The sequence below is a fragment of the Euphorbia lathyris genome, chromosome 5 (assembly GCF_963576675.1).
Source record: "Euphorbia lathyris chromosome 5, ddEupLath1.1, whole genome shotgun sequence".
Taxonomy (NCBI): domain Eukaryota; kingdom Viridiplantae; phylum Streptophyta; class Magnoliopsida; order Malpighiales; family Euphorbiaceae; genus Euphorbia; species Euphorbia lathyris.
In genome coordinates, this window is record NC_088914.1 from 33,897,747 (window position 1) to 33,922,755 (window position 25,009).

The 25,009-nt window shown below is 33.5% G+C and overlaps 1 protein-coding gene and 1 long non-coding RNA gene across 9 annotated transcripts; both read left to right on the plus strand.

Annotated features, from left to right (window-relative positions):
* Window positions 1-4,153: 4,153 nt before the first annotated feature.
* On the plus strand, window positions 4,154-8,042 carry LOC136228829 (probable terpene synthase 11). Of its 2 annotated transcripts, none has more exons than XM_066017308.1 (6): window positions 4,154-4,290; window positions 4,373-4,625; window positions 4,703-5,045; window positions 6,885-7,242; window positions 7,322-7,570; window positions 7,645-8,042. In XM_066017308.1, exons 1-6 carry the CDS (start codon window positions 4,165-4,167, stop codon window positions 7,960-7,962), a joined length of 1,647 nt encoding a protein of 548 aa, XP_065873380.1. In that variant the 5' UTR covers window positions 4,154-4,164; the 3' UTR covers window positions 7,963-8,042. The 2 variants fall into 2 exon arrangements, with proteins under 2 accessions (XP_065873380.1, XP_065873381.1); XM_066017309.1 differs by having other exon boundaries at window positions 7,104-7,242.
* Window positions 8,043-18,254: 10,212 nt separating this feature from the next.
* Window positions 18,255-24,028, plus strand: LOC136231391 (uncharacterized). 7 transcript variants are annotated; one of them, XR_010689783.1, is made up of 8 exons: window positions 18,255-18,369; window positions 18,463-18,739; window positions 19,629-19,720; window positions 19,810-19,902; window positions 21,733-21,813; window positions 22,010-22,358; window positions 22,471-22,589; window positions 23,650-24,028. It is a non-coding gene; the product is annotated as an uncharacterized lncRNA (long non-coding RNA). The 7 variants fall into 7 exon arrangements; XR_010689785.1 differs by having other exon boundaries at window positions 18,267-18,369; window positions 18,463-18,495; XR_010689780.1 differs by having other exon boundaries at window positions 18,264-18,739.
* The last annotated feature ends 981 nt before the right edge of the window (window positions 24,029-25,009 follow it).

The following is a 25,009-nucleotide window of genomic DNA, read 5'->3' on the forward strand; positions in this document are numbered from 1 at the left end:
TTTCACCGTTACCCGAAAAACGGAAAAGGCTTTAACACCGTTAAAAATGCTGACGTGGCAAGGGGTAGAGTTGGAAAAAATTTTTTAAATTTTTTTTAAATTTTTCTTTTTCTTTTTCTTCTTCCTCCTCTCCTTCTTCTCTCCTTCTTCTCTTCTTCTTCTTCTTCTTCTTCTTCTTCCTCTCCCTCCTCCTCTTCTTCTTCTTCTTCTTCTTCTTCTTCTCCCTCTCTCTCTCTCTTCTCTTCTTCTTCCTCTCTCTCTCTTCTCTTCTTCTATTTTTTTTTTAATTTCTGAAATTTACGTCTGAAATTCAGACGTTCAATCCTTTTCCATTTACGGAACTCTGGAAAAATTCCAGATTTTCATCCTCTGCTGGAACAAACAAACACCTTCTCTTCCTTGTGGTAAATGTCGTCTGCTTGTTTTCTGTTTCTGGTATATTCCTCCTTAAACTAACTTTAGGTGACTGAACTGGAGATACTCTTCGCTGTTCAATTGAATTATTATTGCTCGTTCTCCTCTGCGTTTCTACACTGAATGGTCTGCTCCTGTTGGGACTCTTCACGCTACTCTCACTTCGAGTAGGGGAACTCAAACTCCTACCTCTGTTTTGGTTCCGTACATTATGTTCAATCTCCGGACGCTCATGCCTTCACTTATTGCTGGCAATGTATCACTAGATAGAATAGATTCTCGGTGAGCTGCAGGTCTGGCTTTAAAATTTGAAGGAGAATCGTAACTGTATCTTCCTTGTCGGTTCATTAGAGCTGTTGATCTCCGCCGGTATTGAGGACGAGGAGGTGAAAAATTCCAGATTTTCGGAAATCTGGAAAAATTCCAGAAATCTGGAATTTTTCCAGATTTTCGACGGAAATCTGGAAATTTTCGAAACTTACAAAAAAAGAAAAAAAAGGTAGAAGGAGGAGGAAGAAGAAGAAGGAGAGAAGAAGAAGAAGAAGAAGGAGGGGGAAGAAGAATAAGGAAGAAGGAGAAGAAGAAGGAAGAAGAAGGAGGAGAAGAAGGAGGAAGAGGAGAAGAAGGAAGAAGAAGAAGGAGAAGGAGGAAGGAGAAGAAGAGGAGAGAGAAAAATTAAAAAAATTAAAAAAAAATTCGAATTTCCAACTTTACCCTTGCCACGTCAGCATTTTTAACGGTGTTAAAGCCTTTTCCGTTTTTCGGGTAACGGTGAAACCACGGTCCTTTTTTTTTGTAAAAACAAACCACAAGAGTTTTTTTGGAACAACATCAAACCACAAGGGTTTTTTTTGGAATTTACCCATTTTTTTATTCTGAGTATTTTTACAAATTCAAAATGAAAATTATAATGTAGGAGGACAATAATTCATAAGAATGCCCAAATGTTTACGAAATGGCTCTTAACATAGGCCAGGAGTGCGACTACGTAGCTAGGGCCTGAGCCAAAAGGGGCGAAAATTGTTTTTTTACTGTATATATAGTAATGTTTTTAAGGTGCCTTCTATAGTTACTTTGTTTTTGACAAAGTACCATTACTTGGTGTGTTTTCACCATTAGATGGCGGAGTATAAAATTAATTCAATGATAAAAACACATAAAGTAAGGCTTACTTTGTAAAAAAACAAAGTAAGCATAGCCTTTACCATGTTTTTAAATGTAGTTATAATATTTATTCATTCCTAGATAATGACCTAATAATATAATATTTTAGGTCTAAAATATGTCTAAATTTCTATTTTAAATTTGTAAGTATAACTTTTTTTGTAAGAGTTTTTTTTAGGCTTAAAGCACTTTTTGGCCCATGACCTATCCAGAATTTGTGCATTTGGCCCCTAGCCTATTATTTGGTCATATTTGGCCCCTGACCTATCAAATTAGATCAAATTCAACTCATATTGAATGGAAAATTAACTTTGTTGAAAAATTAACAGCAGTCATCAATACAAAAACGACATTTGACACATAAATAAAATTAATTTTCAACTGGAGATGGCAACAGTAACTATTTTACACAGTAAAAAAATCCTAAAAACTTTTTCTAGTGTTCCGATAGAGTGAAAATTAATTTTATTTATGTGTCATGTGCCATTTTTGTATTGGTTACTGCCGTTAATTTTCCAACAAAGTTAATTTTTCATTCAATATGGGTTGGATTTTATCTAATTTGATAGGTCAGGGGCCAAATATGACCAAATAATAGGTCAGGGACCAAATACACAAATTTTGGATAGATAAGGGCTAAAAAGTGCTTTAAGACTTTTTTTTTTTTTTTTTTTTTTTTTTTTTTTTATCTCTTTTTTCTCCTCAGGTCGGTCAAAATATCAGTAACAAACTTGCCTAGGGTGACATCCCATAATAAATATTTGAATTGGTTGAAAAGGTACAATAAGAAAATCTATATATGTTTCTATGAATTTGCAACTAGCAAACAAAGGATTTTTGTTTTTTTCACTTATATTTCCAACCATCAATGAATTTATGACATGATATTTTTGGTACACACAATGTGATCAAATTGACTGAAGCTTATTTACAAAAAGCTTAACAGTGTAATTTTCCATCTTCTCAAATTTTTGATAAAAAATAAAGTTATATAATGACATGTTCAAAGTATGATCAGCTGAATTTATCAAAAAAAAAAAAAAAAAAAAAAAGTATGATCAGCTGAAACATATCTCTTATATAATGATACCTAATTTCTAGAGACATCTACATTTGTTATGAAGTTTAGTCATGCCAACATGTTATTTAGCTGCTTATTTAGATTTTTTTTTTTTTTTTTTTTTTTTTTTTTGCTCTTTGCTTCTTTATTTATATTAATTAGTGGCAGAAGTATGGAATAAACTGATACTCCTAAGATTTATGACGCGTTTGGTATTCTATTGGGATAGTAATAAAGAGAAAAGTTGGGATATGGATAAAAATAAATAGTCAGGATAAGGATAAAAATATGATAATCGAGAATTATTATTCAATGTTTGGTATGTGGGATATGGATAAAATAATACATTTTACTATTTTAACCTTATTTAAACTATATAACATTAATTTGAGGGATAAGATGGACTTTTCCATCCTATTAAAATCACATGACCTTATCCCACCTCTTTATACTACTCCCTTCCTAGGTATAGGATTTGAGGGATAAGAGGCTTATCCATCATCTATCTCACTCTTCTATCTCTCAAACAAACACGGGATAACTTATCTCGTGTTTTTTAATCCCTATCCACCTCCCATATCTCTTCTAACCAACACCCGTTATGGTAATATTGTAAAATGTTACGAAGTAAAACTTAATAAAAAAAAAACTTCACCTTTGGATTTTTAATTTTGATCAATGAATTACAAATAATTATATATATATATATATATATATATATATATATATATATATATATATATATATATAAAGAGGAATTGCATGGTCAAAGCTAACTATATATTCCTACCTATTGTTAGGTATATTCAATTTGTAAAAATATCTACGATAAATATTTAGAGTTTTTTTTTTTGAAGAATATATTTTTAGAGTTAAGTATTTCTTTTATTATAATAACTTTTTATATATTAAATTTAAATTAAAATTTTTATAATGTTAACAAATAAACAAATCTTAAAAATTATGTAGCAGCATCTCAAATGCAAAATGCTTAAAAGAGTGTTTAATGGTATGGAGGGTGCTTGAAACAGTGTCTTGCATTTGAATAACAAAAGTTGCTTAAATGATTATGGCAATTTGATAATTTTTGGTACCCATTTGACAGTGTTACTTTTTCTAATAGAAAGAAAATGATTTAGTTGCCTACTGTTAGTGAAATTTTATGACAATATTTATTATTAAAATAAATTATATATAAAATAATGATTTGTGGGAGAACATTGGAGACTTTTTTGAACTGATGCGTTAAGTTTTGACAATTTTAAATTATGCATGAATTGGAGATGCTTTAAAAAACACCTCGGGATTTGTAATTAAACCAATTTTCAAATGCTAGATTTTGTATCAAGTCAGATTTGATGGGCAATTAAATACATATGTTGAATGTGAGAAGATGAACATAGAAAGGTCAAATTAGCAAATTATACAAATTACAAGGACTAAATCAGACATATTACGAATCGAAGTTATATAAATAGATACCGTGGGTGGTGATATAGATTATCAGAGTTCAATTTAAGAAAGAAATGGGCAGCAGTATTAATTACTATGTCTCCACCACATGCTTACAGTTACACCCAAACAGTAGCTCCTTCAAATGCAAATTGGGCGCCGCAGCAGCCACCATGTCGCCGGCAATACCAAAGGCTCCGGTAAATAGAATTATTTTCTTACAATTGATCAATATTTTACTCATTTGTTCATTAATTTATACTAACGTATGTCTTTAATTAGCAACAAAAAGCGGGGGAGGATCTGCGAGAAAGAATTCGGAAAGAAATGGTGAGATCATCGAATTCGAATCCTGTAAAAACTATGGAGTTGATTGATTCGACTCAACGACTAGGCATCGGATATCATTTTGAAGAGGAAATCAAATTGTTACTTGAAAGATATGTAGATTCAGACATGGGATTGGGAGATAATCTGTATGCTACTGCTCTGCGCTTTCGCTTGCTTAGGCATAATGGCCTTACAGCTCATTCTGGTAACCTCTTCTCTTTTTCTTTCTAGTTTTGGGGGAAAATGTTGAAATTAGGTCGGAGTTTCTTTTCTACTTTTCAGATGTATTCAGCAAGTTCATTGATGAGAAGAATGGGAAGTTGATAAAGGATACGTGGGGTTTGTTGAGTTTGTATGAGGCTTCATGGTTAGGTAGTAAAGGTGAAGTTGAACTTTTGGACGCCATGGAATTCACAAAAACTCATTTGCAGAATAATCCAAACGTGATAATTTCGCAAGCTTTGGAGGTTCCTAGGCATTTGAGGATGACAAGATTGGAATCAAGAAATTATATCCATCAATATGGCATGGAACCTAATCACAACTTACATCTTTTGGATTTCGCAAAGTTTGATTTTAATTCGGTTCAGTCTCTCCACCGAAATGAGTTGGATAACATTATTAGGTGATTATTATCGTCTATTTCAATTTCTTTTTTGACTCTTAACTCACTTCATTGCATGGCCAGAATTAATTAATTAATTAATTATGTCATAATAATAAAAGTTAGGAAAAACGTGGTTTAAGAATTTACACATATGTGGTATATAGGTGGTGTAAACCAACCGAGCTGAGTCCGAATTTAGGTAGACTCGGTATTGCCTCGTCAATATGTCGAGCCAAGTCTTTTTCGATCGAGCTTTGACCTAGCCAAATTTTTATCGATCTTTTAACGAGGTTTAACCAAATTCATCTTACATGGATAGAAATATAACATACGAGGAAATTTTTTTTATAACATATGAGTTTAATATTAAACAAACAATCACATATCATAACCGAGATTCAAGAATAGTAAATGTTACTTGTGATCGGAGATTTTAAACTTATAAAAAAACTTAAAACAATGAAATATATATTAAAATTTGTAATATAATTTTTTTTTTATCAAAACTAAAGGTTCAAATTTTTTGTGTGTGTCATTTTATTTCTAATGGAGTAAATCTTACATGATTTGTGGTGATAAAAAATTATTAATAATTAAAACAATAATATATATATATATATATATATATATATATATATAATAATAATAAATTAATGAAATATATATAGTAATTGAAAGATAATCGAATCTATTCGCGAATTTTCAATCTGAACCTAAGGAAGCTCAAACTCAGACTCGTTAGTGTTCGAGCTGAGCTCGATAGTTAGCGAACTACCAAGGCTCATTGACATCTCTACTTGTATGTTTTATTTACAAATCAAATTATTGTAAATCACAATATTAAGTTCTGATTACAACCAATTACATTTTATCTTAAAATAAATAAACTATATTAACATATCCACAAAACACAATCCTTAATTCGAAATTGTAAATCATATTGGGTATATTTTACGATTTTTACTAATTTGACAGTTTATGAACTAAATTGGTATTTAAGTTCATTTTACATAGCTGCAATTTGATTTGGAGGTTTGTGTTTTATAAATATGTAAATGTAATTTTTTTTAAAAAAGATAAAAATGATCTTGGTATTAGAATTTAACTATGTAATTTAAAATATTTTGTTTTATGAAAAAAATATTACTATAAACTTGTATTTGAAAACTTTTAAAATAATACAGATTTGTGTAATTTTATGTTCATGACTATCTTTGCGGTAACTGAATTGGGATAAGCTATAAATTTAATTATATAGTTATTGAAGGGAGAAAATTTAGACTCTACATAGAAAACAAAACAGTAGAATGCTTATAGTTGGTGTAATTTCAAGTCTACTTAAGACCCGTTTGGCTACTTATTGTTTGTTGTTTGTTGTTTGTTGTTTATTATTACGGTTTGTTGTTTGTCTTTCGAAAAAAACTACTTTTACAAAAAGTAGAGATTCTCTACTTGTAAAAACCTATTTAAAAGGCAAACAGTAGTTTTCAAACCAAACACCTAAAACTCTGCTTTTAAAGTAAAAAGACAATCATGAGATGAAAAGTGGTAACCAAACACCCTCTTAATGAAAAATAAACTTCATTATTCCCTAATAACTATTCGAGTAAATTTGTACTCTACCCTGCTCAAATCTACCATTTTTAAATCAGTAAAATTCATTAAAAATTACGGATTGAAACGAAATTCATGGATAATTTTCTTTAATCGTTTTTCAATTTTGTTTAATCTTTATTACTTTGGAAAAGCCAAAATTGAGCAATGCGAATAATGATAAGAATAAAATTGCACTACAGAAAAACCGTTGAGGGTATAATTACTTTGACTTATACTTTGAATTTGTGGTTTTATATATAGGTGGTGGAAAGAGTTGGGACTAATTGATAAACTCGGGTTCGGAAGGGATAGACCTCTGGAATGCTATCTATGGACAGTTGGCATATTTCCAGAACCATATAATTCAAATTGCCGTATTCAATTAACAAAAACCATTGCTATTTTATTGGTTATTGATGATATTTTTGACACTTATGGCTCAATGCCTGACCTCCTCCTTTTTACCCATGCCATTAAAAGGTGGGATCTTAATGCTATGGAATCGCTTCCTGAGTATATGAAGATATGTTATATGGCACTTTACAACACAACTAATGACATTGCTTATATGATTCTTAAACAACATGGATGGAACGTTGTTCCTCACCTTAAACGAACGGTAATTACTAATCATTAGTAAAACTTATTTTAATTTGGAATGATCATAATAATTGATTATGAATCTTTTGTGACAACAGTGGATAGACATGTTTGAAGCATTCTTAACAGAAGCAAAATGGTGCAAGGATGGATATGTTCCAAAGCTTCAGGAATATCTAATAAATGGAGTAACAACTGGAGGGACATATATGGCATTGGTTCATTCTTTTTTTCTTCTAGGAAAAGGTGTAAATAATCATACTCTATCCATGTTGAAACCATATCCTAATCTCTTCTCAATCTCCGGAAAGATTCTTCGTCTCTGGGATGATCTCGGAACTGCAAGGGTATAAAGTTCTATTCCTTTTAATATATCCGTTAGTGTTTGTTGTTGCTGTTAACTGTTTGCTTGCTGATACAGGAGGAGCAGGAGAGAGGAGATGTTGCATCGAGTATAGATTGTTGTATAAGAGAAAGAGCCAAAGGAATAAGTTCATGTGAGGAAGAAAAAGAAGAAGAAGAAGAAGAAGGTAGAAAAGAAGTAAGGAAACTGATTCGCGGGTTATGGAGAGAGCTGAATGGTGAGATGAGGGGTTTATGGCCTATTTCCATGATGAATGCTTCATTTAATCTAGCAAGAACTGCTCAAGTTGTCTACCAACATGGTGATGATGGAAAAGCTTCATGTGTTGACGATCAGGTTCAAGCATTGTTGTATCAACCACTCTATATGCCTTAATCCCAGATGGATTATTTCCTCATTATTTGAATAATCATTCAATTATGAATGCTAATACTTTGATATTATTTCTTGTTCCACTTCAAAAGTTCTGCATACAACATTGATTGTGTATTACATGAAATAATTAAAAGATAAATGATTGGGTATTACATAAATAATTAAAATATAATTAATTATAAAACATATCACAAATGTCAGAGATTCATATAAAATCTACGATTGGGCCTTAACGATTAGTTCGAACTTTTAGTTTAATCGGTTGAAGGTTCGAGTCCGGGCAACCTCATTAATTTGTGGAATTAAAACACATTAGTTCTCAGCTGCTTGGCATTGCAAAAGAAAATCTTTCAGATATGGAATCAATATTTTCTCAAATTCTCTTGTTAAAAAAAAGTTGAGACATCTTATAAACTAGACTCAAACCCAGTAACTAACGAGAAGACACTAAAAACAGGGTTAATATACAAAATTTTCCATGCAAAACCCCCAACTATAGCCTCCTACGGTAAAAATGTCTTTAATAATACCTTGTCTAATATAATGATGACTTTGTGACATAAACAGCCATACACCTCACATGTCACATGGGATGCACACGAAATAATAATAAGAAAAAGTAGAAACTCTCAGCAAGGAGAGATAAGAGAACCTAATTCTCAATCAATGATTGAGAGAAAAAACTTTTAAACTTAAAAAGTCTTTTAGGAGCATGTTATCCAAATGTTAAATGGAGCAAATATTAGCATAATTATAACTTTGAGCATGTCATGATGTGTCAAATTGAGAAAAAATTAGCATAATTACAAAAACAATAAGAAATAAGACCAACGAATTAACAAAACTTTTTAAATGAATCTTTTTGGTAGGAAGTTAATGGATGTAAATGAAATTAATGGAATACACAATAGAGAGAATTACTAAACTAGTACCTTTTAAGGGGTTAGTTTACATTTTGCTTCTTTTAAATAAATGACCAAAACTAGCATATTTTAACAGATTCTTCCATATTTGCCCTCGTCATTTACACTCTGCTCTAACACCTACGCTCTCTAACACTCCGCTCTCTAACATATTTCATTGTGCGAATCCGACGATTCATTCGACGATTTCCTCCAGCGAACGCGAAGCTCAAACAACGCAAAGATCAGACATGGCGAGAACGCGAAGATCAGACAACGAATCAGATTCAGAAGGAAGGACGAAAAAGAGGGTAAATAACTTGATTTTACTTATGGGTTATTGTATTGTATGTACATTTGATGGTTTCTTGTATTATATGTACATTTCATGGGTTTGAGAAGGAATCTTTCGTTATGCTTACTTCTTCTGGTGTTAGGGTTCGTCTGCGTTTGCGGTTGCCGACATCAATGTGATATCGACAAACCCTCCTTTCCTTGTTTGTTTATCTTCTATATTCGTGCATATATTTGTCGATATCAATCGACATCCTATCTGCAATTGGTAAGTGTTTGGTCGATATGTGTCGATATCTATGTGATATCGACAATTAGGTTGTCGATATCTATGTGATATCGAGAACCAAATTGTCGATATCTATGTGATATCGACAATTTGGTTCTCGATATCACATAAATATCAACAACCTAACTGTTGATATCACATAGATATCGACAACCTAATTGTCGATATCTCTCTTATTTTAGACCATGTTAGCTCATTTTAGCTTAACTTCTTTATTAGCTTACTTGTATGTTAGCTTATGATATATCTACAATAAATTTCAGTATGATCATGGACAAAAGAGGAAGAAAGATGAGCATGTCTCTTCTTTCAAGAAAGTCAATGTGGGTTCAGAAATTAAATGAAGACAATGAAGATTAATGAAAATTAAATTTTTACTTGCTTTAACTTCCAAATCCAAATTAGGGGTTAAGGGACATTAAAAAATTTATTTATTCAAAATAAATTTGAACATCCCTTCTGTTGGGGTTTAATGTCCTATAGACAATTGTTCTAGGATATAAACTTAATGTAAATGAAGTGTTCTTTGCATCATTTGTTTTAATAAGATATGGTTTCATAACTATATATAAAGGCAACCTCTTTTAAGAACTAAATAAGTCTAATAAACTAATAAACTTAAAACTACCCCAAGTCAAGTAATATGTTTAGAAATAGGATTGACATATCACTGTTGAGACTTGCATATAACAATGTCTTCTATCGAGACAGAAAGCTGATCTCACAAGCTTCAGATATGCAGATATCTAGACAGTTACATGGATCCAATGAAAGGGAGTTCATTAGGATTGGGGACCCGACTTGAGATAACAGGATGGGTAGATTTATCCTTGTCACCTGTTCATCTCATTGGTATTAATAGGTGTAAGTAATCCTCAGACTCAAAGGAATGTTAATTAGTGATTCTGGATTATGGAATGTGATGCTTTGATCCTGTTGTAACACGATCCATAACAGAGATGACTCTGGGGTGTGAACGGCAGACGTTGGGTATCATAGGAAGTAATTGCAGGATAGTTATACATTGGATTGAGCATTTGTCACTCCCGATAAATGGGAGATACGTCCAAGGATCGCTTGTGGAAGACTTGACTCTAAATCCTTGCAAGGTGATAGCTTAAGACTTGAAATACAGATTTCACTTAACCTATCTAATTGGAGTTAACTCGGTCTGTACAAGTAAAACGAACGTCTCGCTATATGTGACTTGACATTATCCATAGTCATAAGATTCAGTTCAAGGATGTAGTTGATAAAGGATCGAATTATACTGTAACTAATACGGAAAGGTCAACGACAGAATCAACATGTCTTCTTATAGCTCTGGGGGAATGTTTCGGATTTGCTAATCACATTTCGCGTACTCATTCCGTTATGCAAAGATTAAATATAATTCTGAGAAAATTAATTTAATAGTTGCATACGGCTAGAAGCAATAAGAACCTAAGGGGTCACACATAAGACTTAGAGCCCAAAAGAGAAACAAATGTTAATTAATTGATGGAAGCCCAACTAAGTCCACTAAGGCCCAGTAAGTAAGGGGGGGCGATTTTTATGTATAAATTACATAAAGAAATTAATTTGATTTTAAGCAATCCTAATTAGATTATGATTGTGAATTAAATTAATTAAAGGATAAATAAGTTAGGAGGTTTAATGAGATTAAATTGCTCCTATTATTATCCTAAAATGTTATTATTATTATCTTTATATTTAGATATAATTATAGATAATAAATAAGAATTATATTCTGAATTAAATTCTTATTCACTAACCTAATTCTATCTAACTAGGGTTTAGATACAAGAGAGTATATATACCCCCCTATGTGTAAATTTCGGCCGAATACAGTGTCTACCGAAGAGAAGAATTTCGACCCCCCTTGTTGAGGACGAGATTATTCACCGCTTCCTTCCGTTTCAATTGATTATCAATCTCTTTCTCTATTCCTTAATCTTGTGTTGATTAATTAGAGGCAATCTATTCTTGATTGCTTTCATACGATTGAATTCTAACTTGGTTTTGAATTGTGTTTTTATCTTGTGCTCGGGAACTCGTAGTAAGAGTTGTGGGCACTTCAATTGCAACGGTAGATAGAACAACAAAAGGTATTTCCTTCTATCCCTCTTTATATGAAATAACGATTAACGGATCTTGGGCTAATGGAAAAAGGTTAAAATTTTTATATTTCCGTTGCCAAACGTTTGCCTATTTTCCTTCAGTAGTATCAGAGCCTGCGTTAAATCCGTTATTTCATATATGAAAATTAAGAAGTTTTTCAATCAGATTCAATGAATATTTATAGTTAGGTTAATTAACGAAACTGTTTTGATTAATTGATTCTAAAGATAAATAAGTTTTAATTAATTGTTAATTAAAATAGATTATGCATATGTTCCTAATTATTATGGTTGATAATCATTATGACAAAACTATTAGTTTTATAGTTAGATTGATAAAAGTTAGTTTTATTAAATCTAAAGATAAAACGGAAAATCTTTAATAAGTTTTCTTATTTTCTGAAAATCGTTTTAAAACCATTTTAAAGCCAATATATATATATATATATATATATATATTGAAAAAAAAAGACAGCAGTTCGGGTTGCGCCTCACGGCGCAACCTGACTGCCGTTGTGCGATTGCTGCCTCGCGGCAGCAATCACATGACGTCTGGTCGCTGCTGTCGCGAGGCAGCGGCGGACCAGAAAAGGGGTTGCTGCCAAACGGTAGCAGCCACGTGTTCGGGGTCCGGCCCGGAACATGTATATTTTAAAACTGTTTTAAAATATGGTTTTTAAATATAATTATATATATATATATATATGTTTCAGAAATTAATTGTTTTCTGTTTTGATTATCGAATAAAAGAATTTATTTAAAAGTTTGTTTTACCTATTTGTAAATCAAAAGTATTAAATGAATTGAAATCAAAATAATTGGGACATGCATAAATAAAGTTTTGTATAGTTGTATTAATCTAAAAGGTTAATATAGAAGATACGAAACTGTTAGAATTAAAATTGGATGAAAGTTAATTTGATGAGTTAATGTGATTAACCTAAATATTACATAAGTATTTTATGTAATCAACCAATTAAATTTATTTAATTGAGTCTATGTATGTTTGGAGTTATGGACATATTTGGACCCTCTATTTAGTCTTTTGGTATTTTTGAAATAGGGTCTGCGAGTCCTGTCTTTCTACTATCTATTGTAATTTCTCCTCTCATCTAATTCCCTTCAAGTTAATTGAAGTTTTCTTTAGTAGTATAGAAATTAATATGTAATTTCAAGGCGCCATGGAGAAGACGGATGACCTAAAGAGAAATATGTAATAGTTAGTATTTCCCTAGGTTTGGCCTTTTATTCCATCTCTGGCTCGACGGAATAATTTAGATAATATGTCCATAACACCAATGTATGTGTCTGATGTATGCTAAAGCAAATCAAGACTAAGTTAGATTATGAGACTTAAAATAAAAATCTCTCACTAATTAAAAGTTAAGTAAATAAGCAAGTTATTAAAATCGGTTGCCCCTCCCTAATATTATAATTCAGCCGGCAGTACTGGGGCCTTTGGGTTGTTGAGCAAACTCAAGCTCGGGGTCTTATGGTAACACCTGAATTATCGAAAATCGTTCTTTCATGAATATGGGGTAATACTTAAATTAGATTATGGTAGTTGGATGAGCAAACTCATGTTATCATAAACTAATGGGCAATATGGTTGGCATTAATATGAATAGCATATTAGTTACTAATGTGGTTAGTAACCCAATAACCTAGGAATCACATTAAAGATGTGATTGATTACATGAATCTACCTAACAAATGAGACTAGCTTGTTGAGCAAACTCAAGGTGAAATCTCAGGAGTTAGGATCCTAGCTCACTAAAGGATTTGTGAAATTCTTCGAATTAATATGGAGGGCTATTAATTTGGCAAAATAGTGGGAGCAATTTAAAATGAACTAAAAGACCTATAATTTTAGATTGATGTACTTTAAAGCAAATGAATAACATAAGTTTACTCTTTCTCACTCTCAGGTTAAATTAAAACACTCCTAAAATCATGACTAAAACCAATCTGCAAAATATACTTACCGATAACAAGTTGAACGGTTCAAACTTCACCGACTGGTATCGCAACCTCAAAATCGTTTTGAAGTTCGATAAGATAGGGTATGTACTTGATACATCGATACCCCCTATCCCAGTTGATGATGCTCCCATCAAAGAGATCGATGCTTACCAGAAGCATAAGGCTGATGACGATCATGCGGGATGCATCATACTTATATCGATGACACCGGAATTGTAGGGGCAACATGAGGAAATGGATGCCTATTTCATCATCGTGCACCTAAAAGAGTTGTTTGGGAAACAAACTCGGTGCGAACGCTATGAGATATCAAAATTGTTATATCGTTGCAGGATGCAAGAGGGCACATCTGTAATGACACATTGTGTCAAGATGATTGGCTATATTACCAAGCTTTCTAGTATTGGATTCGCGATGGATAACGAACTAAGCATAGACTTAATTCTTCAATCCCTCCCAGAGAGTTATTCACAGTTCATCATGAACTACCAGATGAATGACTTGCAAACCTCTCTTGAAGAGCTTGCAAACATGCTCAAGACAGTTGAGCCCAATATGAAGAAAGACAAGGCAATACCAGCTCTTGTCATAGAGGGATCAAAGAAGAGGAAAGGGAATTTTCCCAATCCTAAACATCCCAAGAAAGGCAAGAGGGCCATGCCCACTAGAGCAAAGGTAAAGGAAGTGAAGAAGCCCAAAGGAGAGTGCCACTTCTGTGGTAAAGACGGGCATTGGAGGAGGAACTGCAAGGAGTACCTAGCCTCCCTCAAGAAGGGAAAAGACGGTGCTTCAACGTCTGGTATGTTTTATATTGAAATAAATACAATTTCACAGTCTGAATCTTAGGTACTTGATACCGGATGTTGATGGGCGTGAGATTTAGGTAGAGCTTTCTAATGACGATTTAATGTGTATTGCGGTGAATGTGCTATGTCTATGGATGTGGTCTTTATAAATTGCTCTTAACTCTACTAGACGCTACGACTACGTAGGGGCAAGTGTACCCCGTCGTTATCAAGTAATAATCCGGTTAAGACCGGGTATCGAATCCACGGGATTTATAATTACAAGTATCAGACGACTCGGTTTCGTATGTTATTTAAGCGGTAATTACTTTGGGATTAAGTAAGACACAACTACACACTATTCCTCACTATTGGCGACACAGATTTATGTAGCTAAAACTCTATGAAGTGGGAATATGATAAGTTATAACAATGATAAATAATGACTCTAAATGTATACGGATAATAGTTTACTCTTGCAAAGACGACCAAGTGTAGTAGAACCGACCCGTGAAGCACTTAGACTACGTGATTCCTAGTCAAGGCGTGTCTAATGTGGGGGAATTAGAAACTAGGGCCCGTAAGTTCCGTGGCTTGTCAATTCCTACGGTTTCCGGTTTGTCACTTCCGGTAAGGCAACACCTATATAATTCCCTAAAGATAGCCCGAATGGCGGCGGTAATCGCGTTCTCCTACACAATAATCAATTACCAATATCAAAACAAGCAATAAACATTAACACATAAAGGGAAATAAAGATTATAAATCATAAATTATAAATATGGAAAGTGATTAGATGAAATACAACCACGCCTAGTACATAGGAAGAGTACAAGCTAATTAGCAAGTAAAAAGGGAGAATCCGCCCTTGGAACTAGCTATCCGGACTCAAAGCCGTCTCCTAGATCGTGGAGGTGGGACTCTCGAGCTTGGTGACGAATGGTGGAAAGGAGCGTCAATGGAACACCGGAACAACGAACAAGCTCTCGAGGGGGAAAGTTTAACTTACAAAATTTGAATCTAAATTACAAGGAAAGAAAAGAGTATAGTGTAGCTCTCTAGTATATAATTGGTGTCAAATGAAGTTCAAGAGCTTCTTATTTATAGACATCAAGCAAGGGCAGGTTTGTAATTTCACAAAGCACAAGTATGGAGCAACATTATTTGGTGCAGAAATCCCATGATACGCCCCGCGTAAATTGGTCTACGCCCCGCGTAAATGCCCATTCCGTCAGAAATCTTCTGCATGTGGACCAATTCGTTGTCTTGTTGACTCAAGTACGCCCTGCGTAAAGGATTGTACGCCCCGCGTGTTTGAGTCTCTGGAGTTTTATTGCTTGAATTGGTGCTTTTACGCCGTGCGTAGCTGAAGTACGCCCCGCGTAAAAGAGTCTTTGATCTTTTTATGTTGAAGAACTGCCTTTTACGCCCCGCGTATATAGTGGTACGCCCCGCGTAAGTATAGTTGACTCTGGGAGACAATGCAGTCTGACTTTCAGGATTAGGCCAATTATTGCCGACATGTGTCATACGCCCCGCGTATGCTGAGTCAGTTCCACATGGTGCCTGTGGATAAGGCAATTATTTCGGGCACTATGTTTTACGCCCTGCGTACAGGATAATACGCCCCGCGTATTGAGTGGATTTTTGCTCCTTTCTCGTACCTGAAATACAAATCTTGAGAGCCGAGTTAGCTTGACGTTTTTATTTCCTAAACTAATCAAAAACGAGGAAAATAAACTGAAAGTACGAGATTTATTTTTATTTCTTTATTTATCAAAAACACTTTATTTTTGTAATTAAACTTATTTATTTTACCCGAAATCATCCCGTAAATCACGCTAAAAGATAGGGGTAAAATACCCCTATCAGATGTGGATCTCATATTTGTACAAATATGCAGGAACTAAATCGGACTAAGGAATTGAAGAAAGGAAGCATAAATTTGCGAGTAGGAAACGGAGCAAGAGTTGCCGCCCTCGCTGTTGGAGATTATGCTTTAAGTTTGCCCTCTAGGCTCACTACACCATAGATGGTCTTTTGCAACCTAAAACACATGTGTTTCCCCTAAAGTGTTGCAATTTATAGGATTAAATTCGATCTATTGCAACATTATTTAGAAAGTGTTGCCAATGATATGTTAAAATAACTTTACTATGGTATTTTCGAACACTATATATGAAGTGTTGCAAGAGATATACAAAAAATTGAAACACTTTATTATGTAGTATGTTTTACATATGAGGAAAAAAATGGATAATGTGCAAAAATACCTCTAACGTTTACAGCCATGAGCAATTTTACCCTAACGTCTAAAATGGTGCAATTTTAGCCCTAACATTGGTAGCCAAGAGCAACTTTATCTCTAACATTCGTAAATTTGGTCAATTTTAGATATTATTATAAAACACATGCACTACAAAAATATTTGTGTTTTATAATAGTGTCTGAAATTGATCGAAATTATCAACGTTAGGGGTAAAATTGATCTTGGCTACAAAAGTTAGGGGTAAAATTGCATATTTTAGACGTTAGAAGTAAAATTGCTCATAACCAAAACGTCACGGATATTTTATGAAATTTTATTTTATTTTATTCTCATTAATATTAATTTTTTACCAATTTATTATATTATATTTTTCATTATTCTTATTATTTTATGGGTTAAGGTGCAAAAATACCCCTAACGTTTTGTGTCAGGAGCGATTTTACCCTTAACGTCTAAAATGATGCAATTTTACCCCTAACGTTGATAAATTGGGTCAATTTCAGACATTATTATAAAACACAAATATTTTTGTTCATTATTCTGCACCAATTGCATAATAATTCGTTCTAAAAAAAGGATTTCATGTTTTTTTTTAATTTAATAATAGAATTTGAGATTAATATTTATAAATTCGGTGGATTTTTTGAATTTTTTTTGTCTAATCCGTACAAAAAGACAGTATATTTTTTTTATTTTTTTTCACATCCCAACGAATGTTTGTGATTTATTACTCATAAAATAAGACACGTATGAAATGTAGATAACAAGATTCACGATCGAGAAGACAATTTAATGAATTATTTTTCAAATTGACCCAATTAATTAACGTTAGGAGTAAAATTGCTCTTGGCTATTAACGTTAGGGGTAAAATTGCACCATTTTAGACGTTAGGGGTAAAATTGCTCCTAGCCCAAAACGTTAGGGGTATTTTTGCACCTTAACCCTTATTTTATTTAAAGATAGTATTAAGGGTTAAGGTGCAAAAATACCCCTAACGTTTTGGGTCTGGAGCAATTTTACCCCTAACGTCTAAAATGGTGCAATTTTACCCTTAACGTTTGTAGCCAAGAGCAATTTTACCCCTAACGTTGATAAATTGGATCAATTTCAGAAATAATTTATCAAACTGTCTTCTCGGTCATGAATCTTATCATCTACACTTTATATATGCGTCATTTTATCAGTAACAAATCATAAACATATGCTGGGATGTGAAAACAATAAAAAATATAAAAAATATATTGTCTTTTGTATGAATTAGACAAAAAAAAATTCAAAAAATTCACCGAATTTGTAAATATTAATCTCCAATTCTATTATTAAATTAAAAAAAACATGAAATTCTTTTTTTAGGATGAATTGATATGAAATTGGTGCAAAATAATGAATAAAAATATCTGTGTTTTATAATAATATTTGAAATTGACCCAAATTACCAACGTTAGGGGTAAAATTGCTCTTGGCTACAAACGTTAGGGGCAAAATTGCACCATTTTAGACGTTAGGGGTAAAATTGCTCCTGACCCAAAACGTTAGGGGTATTTTTGCACCTTAACCCAAGTATTAATAAGACATTTGATTCTTACTATTGCCTCCAAAAAAAATTTACCCAAAGAAAAATAAGTTTCCCTCCCCCCAAATATTGAGTTACCGCCATCTCTCTCCAAATAATCCCTCCAATTTTTTTCCCCAAAATCAAAAGCATAGACAAACCCTACTTTCCCCAAATTGAAAGCTTAGACGATCGCTTTCACAAAAGCTCAGGTAAAATCTTACTTCATATGAAATTCATACCGACCTAAATTGCTACTGGTCTCCGTCATCTTCTCTGAGATCTCGACTCCTCTCTAATTACAGCTACTCCTCTTTTGTAATTGCGCGATCTTCACTGTAAGATATTCTCTTCGCCCTATAAGAATTTTGTGAACTCCAGTCCTTCACATCCATTTTATAACTCCAATCCTTCACATCGATTTTATATCTTGGTTGTTCACATACTGGAAGTGTATTGGAATGCCAAGTTTTGGAGGTGTTCATTGTTTCTTATATTTACTGATGTTCATTGTTTCAAATGCTTGTGTTCTCTCTTTCTCATTGCTCTTGGACTGATTGAAATTGATTAGATAACCTAAAGGTAAAATCTCTAATCTTATTGAACTTTAGACAATGTTCTGCATGCTTCAGATTGAAATTTTATTACAGTCCCAATGATAATGGGATTTATACTTAATTAGGGATTGCTGGTGCTTTATTATTCTTGATTAGCTTTCTGCTTTTTTAAGTAGCAATTAATTGGACCCATGTTTGATCATCTGAGGGCTAATTTTCATCCCCTAATTAGTTTCTAACCTTCCAGTTATTAGGTAACTAATAGGTAAAGAAAGAGAGTAAGCTGAAAGGTTTAGCCCTTCCTTCACAGGCAGTGCTCAATTACATTCCATTGCATTAGTAAAGGGCTCCAACCTTTCATTCTTTCCATGGAAGCTTAATCAATTTGCATGGACAGAAAAAACAACTAAAACTACCATGCCAAATTTTATTTCTCTGTTCCTTGGTTTCAAGGAAAAGGAGCTGTATAACCATAAAGGAGAGATTAGAACTAGACTAGCTCGACTAAAGACTAAGGAAAGACGGTGACGAGTAGGTCTTAGACCTCAGTTCCTGCATCTCGAAGTTAAAGCCCCAACTTAGTCTTTATTCTTAGGACTTTGGGCTCCTCTCTGAATGGAGAGAATGATTTAATTCTTCCTTATGTCGAATTTCTTCCTTTTCTTAATCTGTAGATGGGGAATTCTTTATGGTCGTGACAAGACCAGCCAACCCTTTCTTGTAGTGAGTTATTGGAGTTTATACTTTCTAGTGTGACTTAAAGAAAGTCAGTGTAGAATGAACACTACTCATCTGTTCATATGTTATTCCTGTTTTTCAATACTTTCTTCTTAGCTAACTAATGCTCATCTATTCATGCAATTATTCCTGTTTTTTAGTTTGCTGAAGTAACACTACTCATGATTTAATTTCAGTAGCTACAATTTGCTTTGCCTGTCGAAAGTATTAAATTGGGTAAATTGCATTCACTGTTAATGAAGTTTAACTTCACAAGATTTCTCCTTAGGTGAATGTTTCATCTATAATTCTTCATTAAAATTGCATTAACTTTGTCTGATCAGTACATGACTAATGATTCCTTTCCCTTTACTATAGGAACTGGCACTAGAGGAATCAGGTTTCAACCTTCAGATATTGTTGTTTCTACTCAAGGAGTTACTTCCATGGTACAGAGCTTTGTTACTGTGGGTAAGGAATCTACCATCTTCTTATTTTGTGTAATGAATTAATGGGATCATATAAACCCAACATGTGGTCTTTTTTATTGTCTGCTTTTTTTGTGGATCAAGGATAATTTTGCCTCTCATGTTGCCCACCCTTCCCTTTCTCTCTCATTTTTTAAATGCTCAAGATATTGTCTTTCGAATGATTATTAGCTGTCAGATTTTCTCTCCTACTTACAAAATCACAAGGTTTAACATGCTTTTTACATTTGCTTAGCTAGAGTTCAGACAACAACAACAACAACAACAACAACAAAGCCTTAGTCCCGAAATGATTCGGGGTCGGCTAACATGAACCATCATATAAAACCGTGAAAATCAAGTCGTGTCAGCGACACAGATTCGCTCCCTCCACTCCGTCCTATCCACTACCATATTTTCCTCAATTCCCAATAAACTCATATCACTCTCGATCACCCTCCTCCAAGTTTGCTTAGGTCTTCCCCTACCCCTCACCACTACATCCCTTTGCCACTCTTCGGTTCTCCTAACCGGCGCATCAAGCGCTCTACGTCTCACATGGCCAAACCACCTTAGTCGGTTTTCTCTCATTTTATTCTCAATAGATGTAACCCCTACTTTTGTCCTAATTATTTCATTACGCACCCGGTCCTTTCTCGTGTGACCACACATCCATCTCAACATACGCATCTCCGCCACCGACATCTTATGGATGTGGCAGTGTTTCATTGCCCAACACTCCGTACCATATAACAATGCTGGTCTAATTGCCTTCCGGTAGAATTTTTCCTTCAATCTATTAGGCATGCCGGGATCACAAAGGAAACCCGTAGCACTCTTCCACTTCGACCAACCAGCTTTAATCCTATGGGCAACATCTCCATCTACTTCTCCATCCGTTTGGATAATAGATCCTAAATACCGGAAGCAATCCGAGGCCTGAACAACTCTCCCATCTAGGGTGATTGTCCCTGCCTCCCTACTCCTACGGCCGCTAAACTTACACTCCAAATATTCTGTCTTACTTCGACTCAACTTAAAGCCTCTAGATTCTAGAGTTTGCCTCCATAGTTCCAACTTCATCTCCACTCCTTCTTTCGTCTCATCAACCAACACAATATCATCTGCAAACAGCATGCACCATGGTATACCATCTTGAAGTGAACTTGTTAGTTCATCCATAACGATGGCAAAAAGAAATGGGCTTAGTGCGGAACCTTGATGACATGTTAGAAAAATCATGTGCTAAATGCTAACTTTCATTTAAGTTGTTACTAAAAAACATCATTGAGCTTTATTTGCTTGATCCTTGAACCACTTTGTTGATTTGCAAAACCCAAGTCTTAGTTAGAGATGTGTATTTCAGATTGAACATTTATTTTCATAAGAGTTGTCATCCATGTTCATGGTTTTAGCAGTGGTAGCAAAAATCTATATGCACTGAGCCTCATTCAATTATTTTGAAGTAAAGCCCAAACCTGAGTCTCGTCCAAATCCAGCCTTACTTATCCCATGTGGTCTCGTTGCATTAAAGAAGGACTCTCATGAATGCATATGCATATACATATACAATATCCTTTAAACCCTCTCCACATTCATGGGAACATTTTAATGGTCAGGTGGAGCAATCAATCTATCAGTCCTCTAGAACTAGAACTTGTTATGTTGTTTACGTCATTCACTCTAAAGGTCCATTTAGTTGTCCATTTATTTTTCTTTTGGTCCATTTAGTTGCATTTTACTTGTGCTTCTGTTAGATTTGTAGACATCTTATCTTCTCTTGGCTTAGGTATTTCTTCTTCAACTCTAACGTCAATATAACATCATCTTTCAGGCAATATTTCAATGTTATCCTCGGCCAGACAAATAATACCAATCATTTTCTCTTATATACAGTGACAGGTCACTTGACTTGGTGAGTTTACACCCTCTGCAATTTCTTTACATTGATAAAATCATTTTTAACAGTAATATGCTTGAGTATCTTTTTGTTTATTTGGTATATCTTTCTTTTCAATGAAATTTTGTGCAACATAGTACTTGTGCCCAGAAATTATATCACATTAGCATGTCCACCAAGATGTAATTTCTCTTGTTTTGACACCATACAGATGTGTAAAGACAAGGATGAAGCAGAAGTTTGGTTTGTTGGCCTTAAGGCACTCATTACTCGTGGTAGCTACTAGCGGAAGTGGAGACTTGATTCCAGAAGCGAAACTGCAGCATCAGATAGTCCACAGATCGTATAAGAAGACATTCTACTCTCTCAATTTCATCATCTGTCCTTAGCTATCTTTTTCTCTCATTTTACAAAGATTTAAGGGTTCACTGAAGATTCACAATTGATTTTCCTATAAAGATTTGATTTTCTGGGAGTAATTTACAATTAATTTCTACTCCTTCTTATCCTTTGTTTTTTCTACAAATTACCACAGGATCCAGGGCAAGGAGATGGTCCAGGTAATCAGGTGCCCCTTGAGGGCATGCCACAAAATTAACACTTATGTGAACAAAATTTTGAAGTTATATTTTATTGTATATTATTAATGTGGTCTACATTGAAATTGCACAGGTATGAAAGTCTACGAAACGAATGAGAAGGATTTAGTCATGGAACCGGTAATGAGGTGGGCTGGAAATCCAAACATTATTTTGGTGTTAAAACTAATGTCTCTGCAATTTACAGTTCAGGTCAGAAAAGCCCCAAGGGATTTTTTTTTCTTTTTAGTACTTGGTTTAGTTTTTACAAAGATTGACACAAGGCTTTCTTGTGCTACTTGGCCATATATGGACATACATATTAGATAATGTGTTAAGGGCTTGGTAGCCTTTACTGTTGCTTTAGTTATTGACCTTATTCATGTGCTAATTCATGGTAAAATCCAGAGAGATCTTTATGTTAAGGGCTTGGTAGCCTTTACGGTTGCTTTTGTAGAAAAATTAGTGCTAGCTTGAATCGTCCAATAGTCTGTATGCCTGATAATTGCAACAAGTCCATTGCCTAGCATTTTAGTTCTTCAACAACAACTTCTAAACAATGAAACTATGCCAAAGTTACTAGATAGAATTGAATTATATGCTTGGTGATTCTTATATGAGAGGCTGTTATGCATTTTGTTTTTCAAACGGTTCAGTCATCTAATCATCACAATGGCCCTTTAATACTTACCCTTATTGATCTCCTGGTACTTTCATTTAGTAAACATTGAATATGTTAACGGCATAATATACCAACTATATTGACCATGATTCCAACCAGATCATGAATATATAAGTGGCTCTGAATTTTAAAAGCTCAAATGCTACCTTTATGATGCATGTTTTTTTATGGTTATTTGTTAGCTAAGCGTTACCTATATAATCAATGTCTTGATGCACTTGGCTAAGTGCAAGGAGTTTGGTATAAATGTTGGATACATATCTCCATCTTTTTTTTGTATATTATCTTTGTGCTGCAAGGTTCATATAACCAAGTAATTACATCCTTTTTTAATATCCAAGTTTGTTTCTGAAATGGGAACAAGGGTACATTAAGGAATCATGGAGTGAAAGCAACCTATGGATTTCATATTCGATTGATTTCAGCTATTTAGCCTATTTTAGCTGCTCGCTTTAATTGCAAGCAGGATGCTCACTTAATTCTTATTGTATTATAAACTGTTATTTTCTCATACGATCAGTTTCAAAAGAGTATTGTATTTGAATTGAAAGAACAATGTCATTGTGCTAAGTGAAGTTTCTTATTTCTCAGATGTGCGGTTTTTGGGTTCAGAAATCCATTTGTGAAGAGGTTACTTTGGAAGCTGGTGGCAAATGTCCATGGAATAGCAGAGCAAATTCTGATGTCTTCCAACTTCTGCAATAGGGCTTCTAATATATATCATAAACAAAATGGTAGAAGTTAATCCCAATCTCAACATTGATATTGAGGATATATATGGTGGCATTTCAAATGAAAATGAGAATGCCACTGTCTTTTCTAAGGAATTTGAAGGATAGGTTACATTATTATGACTTTATTATAGTTTTTATTATGTGTTTTGGATCATTTGAGAATTTTAAATTTTATTGTTAATATATTGGCCTATTATGGATTTGTAATTGCAATTAAGGGTTTTTTTATGCTATTATTTAAATTCAAAAATTCCTTTTAATTTTTTTAGTGTTGCACAAGTTAAAGATTATGTTGCATATATTATAGTGTTACATTAAAAATCGTTAAAATTTCAAACAAAAGCTATGAACATAATATAAAAAAGTTGCTAAAAAAATGTTAAATTAAAAAGTGTTAAATTAAAGAGTTGCTTAAAAAGTGTTACATTAAAAAATGTTGCAAATTGTATACGAAAGAGTCTTGAAACAAAAAAATGTTAAATAAAAAAGTATTGCAATTCTATATAAAAAGAGTTGCAACTAAAAAACAATGCTGCATTAAAACTTGTTGCAAGAAAGTTCAAAAATGTTGCTTATAATTTTATTCGATAATAGTGTTACCACTTCTATGATAGAGGCAACGCTTTCATTTAAGTTGCTATAGGATAGGAAAGTGTTGGCACAACTACGTGTAGCAACATTTGTATTGATGTTGCTAAAAATGTGAAAAAATGTTGCTTAAGACATCTTTAGCAACGTGCGAAAAAGCAACTCTCTTTTCTGACAAAAACTGTTGCCAAAACTTCTTTAGCAACACAATAACGACTTTAGCCAACACTTGCTTGGTGTTGCAACAGACCATCTATGGTGTAGTGGCTTGTAATATAATTAGGGAACTGTTTGTATGTTCCAGAAATGTCCAGAAACATTATTTCTATTAGCCGTCTTGTTGACGACGGTTTTCATATTTCAATAAAAGACAAACGTTGCGAGTTTTATAGAGATGGGATTTCTATTTTTCAGGAATATCACAAAATGGGATTTATGTGCTAGATGACAAAATTTCTGTATTCGCAATTGATACCAAAAGACATAAGCTAGATAATTCGACTTACTTGTGGCATTGTCGTTTAGGCCATATAAACAAAAGACGCATGCTTAAGCTACATCAAGATGGGATTATAGATTCAATTGATTCTGAATCATTGGAAACATGCTAAGCATGTTTAAAAGGTAAA

What these genes read in the sequence shown, in the direction of transcription:
- LOC136228829 (XM_066017308.1), top strand. Translation starts at nt 4,165, where the DNA reads ATGGGCAGCAGTATTAATTACTATGTCTCCACCACATGCTTACAGTTA. An exon ending in TGGCCTTACAGCTCATTCTG is followed by an intron (nt 4,626 to 4,702) that starts GTAACCTCTTCT and finishes TCTACTTTTCAG; the next exon opens with ATGTATTCAGCAAGTTCATT. An exon ending in ATGATCTCGGAACTGCAAGG is followed by an intron (nt 7,571 to 7,644) that starts GTATAAAGTTCT and finishes TTGCTGATACAG; the next exon opens with GAGGAGCAGGAGAGAGGAGA.